The sequence below is a fragment of the Beauveria bassiana genome, assembly GCF_000280675.1.
Source record: "Beauveria bassiana ARSEF 2860 unplaced genomic scaffold BBA_S00040, whole genome shotgun sequence".
In the NCBI taxonomy this organism is placed as follows: Eukaryota; Fungi; Ascomycota; class Sordariomycetes; order Hypocreales; family Cordycipitaceae; genus Beauveria; species Beauveria bassiana.
Genome location: NW_007930875.1, coordinates 23,062 through 31,358, shown reverse-complemented (window position 1 = coordinate 31,358; position 8,297 = coordinate 23,062). Strand labels below are relative to the sequence as shown.

Sequence of the window (8,297 nt, the reverse complement as noted above, 5' to 3'; positions counted from 1 at the left end):
AGATTTCACTTATAGGCGCCCTATTTGCAAGAGGGTGTAATCCTGTTGCAGGAGACAGCAACCATGCACCTGTCGAGAGATTAGCATTGCCAAGATGATGGAGGTCGACGACTGTATCAAACATGGTCTCGGGCCTCATCTTTGGTTTGTATCAACCCAGCGCAACTTGGTTGCGTATGAATTCGGTATTAAAGAGACATTCAACGCCGTGGACACCAAGATCCAGGCTATTTCTGCCGACAAAGTGCACTTATAGCGTCGCTAATCTGAAAGTTAGTTCTAATCCGTCTTTCCACACTGGTAGACACGCTTTTGAACAGCCTCATCTTTTTTGTCTTATTTCCAGAAAGACTACTAGCATCAAGTTTGAATTCCCATAGCTCTCTGTATGTCTTATCTGGTCGGCCGTCTTTGCACCGCATCGTTGGTTCGCTGGAAGCCCTGGCCATCGAGGTCAGGATCGTGCCAGCGATTCCGTTTGCGCCCGACAGCAGCGGGCGCGAATAGAAAGAGCACCAAGAAACAATACATATACCTCCAGTGAAGATGAACCCGACTAATGCATATTTGAGTGTCGAGCGGCAGTCTGTCCAAGCGCCACTTAATAAATTTACACAAAATTCTAAACCACACGTCCAATGGTGTACCCGCCTACGCTACCAAATGCCACTAGCGCGCCAGTAATACGCTCGAATATATTCATATCTCTCAACGACAACTTCCCGTAGCCCATTGATTCATTCCCATACGATCCCCTTGCAACGCACACAAATGCCTCGCACAGACGAAGCCGCCGCCTTTTTCCACGCCGTCTACTCTGCCATTAGCGAGATTCCCCACGGCCGAGTCACCTCTTACGGCCACATTGCCGCCTTGATTGGCACTCGTACGTTCTTGTTCCCCGTCCTTTTTTTCCTCCTCTGCATCCCCCTCGTCTTACTTTTTTTCCAAACTCAGCACAGCGACCTCGTCAAGTCGGCGTCTGCCTCAAGCACCTCCCCGACGACCCCTCGGCGCGGTGGAACCACGCGACGGTGCCGTGGCAGCGCGTCGTCAATGCCCGCGGCGTCATCTCCCCGCGGAACCACCCGACGGCCGTGCGTACGCAGGCGGAGCTGCTGCGCGACGAGGGCGTCGAGGTCGCCGCCGGCGGGCTGGGCGAGCTGAGCGTCAATCTGGACGAGTACGGCTGGTTTCCGTCGGTGCTGCCGTCTGAGGAGCAAGCCGGCGCAGAGGTCGGGCCGGATGTCGAGGTCAATACAGAGTAGAGTGTCTAGACCATTTGGTCTTTCTTCATGTACTATTGTTCATCATCTACAATTACAGCATAGTCATCACCATGTCAAAAGGCATCAAGTAGTCAGACCGCAAACGAGGTATGTATTGCTGAGTATCAACTAATCCACATCAGAACATCCCACAATAAACAATAAAAAGACACAGAACGAGTGAAAAGAAGAAGAAAACAGTGACAAGTAAAATGTTTCGATCCAGTTTCACCAAAAAAAACTCCAAGCAATGAAGGTGTTGCTGAAGCAGTCGTAAAAGAAATGACAAGACCAGGCCAAAAAGAAGAATATAAAAAGAACCTTGAGAAGCATGAGCACATTCTTGACTAAAACGTGGCTCATACGCTGATACAATTTGAATGACAGAAGAAGAAGAAGAGAAAAAAGAAGAAACAATATATGCCTCCGAGTTATGCACTGGATCGGACGCATACCATGTACATACGTATAAACAGAGCCCATGTCGTCGTTACTGCAACGCTAAAATCAAGAGTAGAAAAAAAAACAAAAAGAGTCGTGTTGCTCCAGAAAACAGAGAAAAGAAGACCGGCGCTGAATGGGGTATGGATAACAGGAACCAGTCGTGCGCTTTTCGAGTTTGAGGGTCCATTGGTTTCGAGGTCAAACAGACTACGACGTGACTGTCTGTTCTTCCTCTGGCGACGTGTTTGGTGGTGTGTCCGGCTCGCGCCGAAAGATTCTAAACGCATAGCTTAGCCCCTCCTAGAAGCAGTTCAAGCTGCCCTTCTTCTTCTTGCCCTTTTTGATGGCATTCATCCTCTCCTCGAGCTGCCTTCTAGCCTGCTCCGCTGCTTGTCGTTTCTTGCGCTCCTCTTCCACAATCTGCATGCTCCATCGGTTGTCCTGCGCCGATTCTGTCGGCCGATCTTTGAGTTCCTTAACTTCCGACTCCAAGTCAGAAGCACGCTTTCTCCACGCATCGCAGTCCGTCTTGACCTTCTTCGACTGCTTTTCGAGATCGCTGAGAGCCTCCTCCAGAGTCTGCGTCAGCTGCCGCTCCGCGTACAAGTGCTTCTCAATGGTGCGGATGCGCGCTTCCTGGTCCTCGGTGATTTGAGAAATGTTCATGTTGTCTTTGCTAAGAGGGCGACCACTCGTCGGGCTTGAAGGTGCGCCAGTGACAGACGACGCTGCAGAGCCAGGCAGGGGCGGTAGGGGAATAGCAGGGGGTGGCGAAGGCAGAGAGTTGTGCGAAGCAGCCTTGCGGATTGTCGAACCAGAGTTGGAGCGCCGCACGTCGCCATTCGCGTCAGCTTCGCTCAGCTTGACCTGCAGCGAGTTGTACTCGACGCGGAGCGTGTCCAGCTCGGCCTGGAGCTTGGCTCTGGCGGCATTAATTTCTTCCAGCTGCGCTGTGCGCTCCGTCTGCAGAGTGCTGAGGCGCTTGTTCGCCACCTGTGCCTCGTCAAAGTTGTTCTGCAGCTGCTCCTCTAGCTCCTCAACTAGGCGACTGTGCTTCTTATTCTTGGACTCCAGTTCATCCATCCTACCCTTGACGGCAATAATCTGGTCCTTGACAGATGCGGGCGCCGCAGCAGTCTCGGTCTCGCTGGCAGGTTCGGTCAGCAGCTCAGCTAGCTTGGCCTTGACTTCTTCCAGATCATGCATGACAGTTGTGTTGATCGAGGTGAGCTCGGCGACGTGTTTCTGCATCTCAGCCGACTTGATCTGCTCCGCCTGGAGCAGCTTTTGGTCATTGACCAGCCCATCGATGCGCTCAGTAAGCTTCTCGATGCTAACCTCCAACCCCAGGGCCGAGGCAACTTGTGTAGCCACCTTCATCAAGTCATCACGTGCGTCATTTACCTCGGCTTCGAGTTTGCGTGCCGATTCCTGGTGCTCAGCCAGAAGAACCTCCATCTGTTCTTCGTAGCCCTTTTGCTCGTGCGCCTTTATCTCGGCAAGTTCCTTGGCGTGCGTCGCCGACAGCCCATCGAGAGCCTCCTGGTGAGACTTGGAGGTGCCCTCAAAGTTGGCAATTTGGGCTTGCAGCTCGGCGACGAGTTCCTCGTGCTGTTTCGCCTGGGATGCCGCAGCGCTGTGCGAAGTCGACATGTTCTCCAGGTCGGACTTGGTGGCAGCATGTGCCTGTTCGAGCTCAGCAATCTTGGAAGAGTTGCTATGGATGATTTTCTTATACTCATCAATTTCACTGCGCAGAAAGTTGACGAGATCCAAGTGTTTGCGTTCGTTGCTGGCAATGGCATCGACATCAGCCGTCGAGGTAGCCTTAGCCTTTTCGAGATCGGCATTTGCTGCGGCGAGCTCGGTCTCGAGGCGTTGAATAGTGCTGCGGAGCTCGGCCTCGGCGGCTTGCACAGAAATTAGAGTCATGGTGTGCTTCGACTCCCAGGCGGAAAGCTCGGCTTGCAGAGAGATGACCTGCTTGTCCTTGTCGGCGGCAGTCGCCTCAACGCCATCTCTATGCTTCTCCTCGTTCTGGCCAAATTTGACACGCAGTTGCTCCAACTCGGACATCAGAGACTGTTCGCGTTGCTTGTGGCCTTCAGCCATGTCAGCCAGCTGTTTCTCATTCTGCTCGAGTTTCTGTCGCAGGGTTGCGACCATGGACATATCCATAGGGCTGGCCTTTAAGCTAGTGCGCTCACGAGTCAGGCCAGAGATGATGGTCATCTTAGTCTCCATTTCCTTCTTTGTTGACGCGACAGAAGCTTCGAGCTCCTGGATGCGCTCGCTGCGAGTGTGAAGTTCATGCATGGCGGCGTTGAGATTGAGCTCAAAGTTTTGCATGACTTCCGGGCGGGTTTCAAAGTTTTCGCTAGCTATGTTACGCAAAGAAGCAAACGAGCGGTGAGCTCTGTCAATGATGAGGAGATTTTGGCTGGATTTGCGGCGAATCACAGGGTTAGCAGTACGCGGAGAGGTGCCCTCCACGGCACGCGCCTTGGACAGATCCGTTTTGAGCTGCTCCACGGCATCGAGAGTGTCGCTGTGGGATGACTGAAGCTGGGCGTACTTAGCGGCGAGTTCCTTGGCAGCCTCTTCTCTGTCGTCGGCAAGCTGTTTGAGGCGCTCCAGCTCTCGAGTTAATTCAGCAGTCAGATCGCTCTGCGTCACATCATCGCTAGAGGCGTCAGGCTTGGTGGTGGCCGTATCGTCGTCCTCGGCCATGTCTTCGTGGGCCGAGGTGTCGGCGGTGTCAGCCGACTCCATAGCAGAGGAGAGCTCGGAGGAGAGGGAGCGGGACGCAGATGAACGTGGACCGTCCTTGGCAAGTTGCGATACAACGGAAGAGCGGAAAGAATCGGGTCGCTGGTTGGACGAATATTCCGAGGTGACAGAGTCACGTACGCTGCGGAGGTGGCGGGCTTCATCAACGGTATCCTGGAGGGCGGCCATTTTCTGCATGGCTTCGTCATACTTGGCTTGAAGCGCGTCGTAGTTATTGACGGTAGATTCGTGCTCAACACGGAGGTCTACCAGCTCCTGTGTGACGCTCTCGAGTTTATCTGCGACATACTCGCTCTGGTCCGGGCTTTGTACAACCTGGGCGGGAGTGTCGACATGGAGACCGTCGGGCGTCTTGACTTGACGAGTGACGTGCTCGACAGAGTCCTGGAAGACCTCCTCTCGAACGGTACTAGCACGGGATTCGTCGGCGTCTGCGTCAGCATCCTCATCATCCTCGTGGATTGTTTCGTTGATTTGACTCTGTGTGCGAATATGAGATAGCTTGCGGGAGTGGTCAGCAGAAGCACGGAGTGAAGAAGATTCGTGGGTTCCGTTCACTTCGGGCTGCTTCGCCCCGTCGACGTGATCGAGTTCATAGAGTAGGGAATCGAGCTTGCCCAGACTGCGCTGGCGTTCAATGATTTGTTCGAGGCGATCGATTTCGCGCTGCATCAGCTCGGCGTCCTGGTCGGCTTCGGCGAGGCGCTCCTCCAGAGTGGAAATGTAGTCTTCGCACGACGCCTCATTCTCACGAGCGCGGGCAATTTCTTTGCGCAATTCGGTAATAATGGAAGCATTCTTTTCGTCGCCGTTGCTGTGGCCGTCCAGTTTGGATTCGAGATCGTGAAGATAGGACTCAGTATTGGCTTCGCGATCCATGAGTTTCTGTACTCGAGACTGAAGCTGTGTGTTAATGGTTTCAATATAGGCCAGCTTTGTCTCTCTCTCGAGCAGTGAGGTCTCGGTGGTGGAGAGGGTGCTTCGAGTGCTGGACAGAGATTGTTCAAGCGACTCAATCGTCTTTTCGTATTCGAGAACGACCTGCTCAACAGCCTGGGCGAAAGAATTGGACCGATTCAGTCTGTCAGTGGCGCTGTTAACTTGTGACGAGTCTGAGGCTTCCCTATCGGCAGACTCCTTGTCACCCGCTCTGGCCATTTCGGCGATGAGACGTGCGTGACGCTGGCCGAGTGCGCTGTAGTTTTCTTGCATGTCGAGAAGCTGATTCTGCATCTCAGTTTCGCGCTCCTTGTCGCGTTCGGAGCGGTCAGTCATGCCGGCACTGGAGTTCTTGGAGGCTGAGTCGCCATTTTGGGAGTTGCGGATCTGTTCGCGAAGATAACTGACTTCAGCCTTGAGGCGATCGATGACGGCTTGCCTGTCGCCTTCCTCTACTTGCTGAATGCGAGGCTTGGACTGAATGGCGCGGGCGCGCTGGGCGTACTGGACGGTGTTGAGGGTCTCGCTGAGGTGAAATTCGGCCGGGGTTACACAGGCAATCATGTACGTGATGGCGTTGCCACCGAGCGAATCTTGCAGAAGACGGGTGAGCTTGGAATCACGATACGATACGTGCGAGCCGTGTTGGCGGGATGATAGCTGGCTGATGACTTTGCCGAGCGAGGCCAAGCCGGCATTGATGGAAATGCCTTCCTTGGCTCTGTCGCCTTGCGCACCAGTGTTTTTCAGTCTTTCACTGCCGGCAAGATCGACGAAATGCAGTTTGCTGTCCGTGGTTATGGAAACTTCCTGTCCGGTCATGGCCTCGATGGGCACGGAAAATCGCTTGTCGGCAGCGTTAGTCTGGGTCTTGCTGCGTCTCTGCACCAGGTTTAGCGAGAAGACGGCATGGGAGCGAGAAGACTTGGCATTGATTGCGGTAGCGTCGGTTTGGCGAATGGTCGAGCCCATAGCGAGGGCATTCATGAGATCGTCAGCGGACTCAATCTGAACTTGGTGAAGGCCGGTAACTATGATGTTGCCTTTGGTGTCTTCGCGGATAGCGACGTTGGAACGTTCGCCGAGAGGGGTTGTTTCGGGGGTTAGTAGATCCCGAAGCTGTTCGTTATAGATTTCCACATAGGTGGCTCTCAGAGACCAGTTGCGGTCACCCAGAGGATTTTGCTGGGCATAACCACGTGGGTTTTTCAGTTGCGTCAGAAATTGGCTGTTTCTGAGAGAGCCGAGTGAGCCAATTGAGCCGTCATTTTTGCCGTAGAGAGACTCAAGCTTTGCGAAGAGAGCAGTTGCGGCGCGGGGAATGACACCTGGGGAGAGATGTTAGAAGAGGGGAGTGGCGGGGAGGATGCGCGCATTCGGCAGGGGCGCAACAGGCGTGCTGGCTTACCCATCATGTTGTCATCCTGCTGATCTAGAGGGCCCGAGGTGCCCATTGTGTACGATTTTCCGGCGCCCGACTGGCCGTAGGCGAGGAGCGAGACATTGTAGCCCTGGGCGAAGGCGTTGACTGAGTCGCTGAGATAGTCCCATACGCCTTCCTGGTCGACTTCGGGGCCGAAAACGCGGTCAAAAACGAAGAGCTTGCGTCCTTGGGGCGAATCAATGGATAGGCTTGTGTCTGCTGAGGTCTGAACCATGGAGCGCTGGAAGCGCTGTGGTATCAGGTCGTAGCCGGGATCTGAGGGCTCAAGAGGCGGTCGAATGCGTACAGCTATGCGCGCGCGGGATGAGCATTGGGCGCGCCAAGGGTGGAAAGAGCAAAACCAGAGGAAGAAAAACATACCAACACGGACAGCGGTGCGCGCGTCCTCGTCTGAGGCGCGGCTGCCCAGTCCCGTCTTGCTGCTCATGCTCAGTCTACTACTGCTCCTCGAAGGCTTGAAAATGGCGGACGAGGGTCGCTGGTGAATAGGCGAAGCTGGCGGAGTGCTGGCCATTTTGGGCGGGAACTGGCTCTCGCGGGGACACGGATGGTCCCGGCGCGGGTGAGTAATGGTGTATTTGTGCGTCAGAAGGCAAAAAGGATGCTTGCTAGTAGGGGTAAGGATTTGATTGTTGGTCTCGCGTGGTTATTTTGTGTGAAATAACGGAAGAAGGAGAAATGAAGAAGAGAAGAGGTGCAGCCGTCGTTTGCGCCAACAGGTTGGCGGCCAAGCGGCGTAGGAGGTACCTAGCGGCGTAGCAGATTTAGCAGGGGACCGGGCCAGGGATTTTTGGTGGGCAAGCAAGCCTGGTGGGCTGGTGGCTAGGTAGGTACCTAGGTAGGTAGGTAGGCTAGGCCAAGTAGCTACCTAGGTAGGTAGGCCAGCGCAGGCTGGAAGGCACTTGTCACAATAATACGACTTGCCTGACAGAGGCAGCACCAATGAATAACAACAATGTTTCTGTTTTCGTCTCCGCTGGTCATGTCGGGAATAAACCCAGAGCTGCTCTTGTTGGAGGTGGTGGCCCCACGAGGCAATTGGCGGATTGGGCGAGCTTTCAGGCAAGCATGCGTTTGCAAAGAAAGAGAAAGAAGGAACTACACTATTCAAGTGGTGACGAGTCGGGTGGATATATCCAATGCTGAGCTACGGATATGCGGGAGTCGAGTCGGAAATCGTGGTTTCTTTTCTTTTCCTTGTTGCCCATCGATTGTCGGTCTGTCTCGAGGCTCGTTGGGGGGTGTGCGGGAGACAGCAGCAGTAGCAGCGGGCGACTAGCTACCTAGTAGCATGTAGGTACGAACAGTGGCCCCCCCCTGGGCGGCTGTACTGGAGTCTAGTAGAGAATTTTATTAAGAAGAGAGCAAGATGGCTGGCTTTTTCGTTTTTAATTAAACTAGAAGCCGGGGTG

At 54.2% G+C, this 8,297-nt stretch overlaps 2 protein-coding genes across 2 annotated transcripts; one reads left to right on the top strand and one right to left on the bottom strand.

Moving 5' to 3' along the window:
- Positions 1-771: 771 nt before the first annotated feature.
- BBA_08775 (6-O-methylguanine DNA methyltransferase) lies at positions 772-1,268 on the top strand (the record flags this gene model as incomplete). The annotated part of the gene is made up of 2 exons (XM_008603872.1): positions 772-886; positions 958-1,268. 2 exons carry the CDS (start codon positions 772-774, stop codon positions 1,266-1,268), a joined length of 426 nt encoding a protein of 141 aa, XP_008602094.1.
- A 744-nt stretch (positions 1,269-2,012) lies between these two features.
- BBA_08774 (kinesin-like protein) lies at positions 2,013-7,399 on the bottom strand (the record flags this gene model as incomplete). Its single annotated transcript, XM_008603871.1, has 2 exons — positions 2,013-6,769; positions 6,850-7,399. The coding sequence occupies 2 exons, from the start codon at positions 7,397-7,399 to the stop codon at positions 2,013-2,015; spliced, it is 5,307 nt and encodes a 1,768-aa protein (XP_008602093.1).
- Between the last annotated feature and the right edge of the window lie 898 nt (positions 7,400-8,297).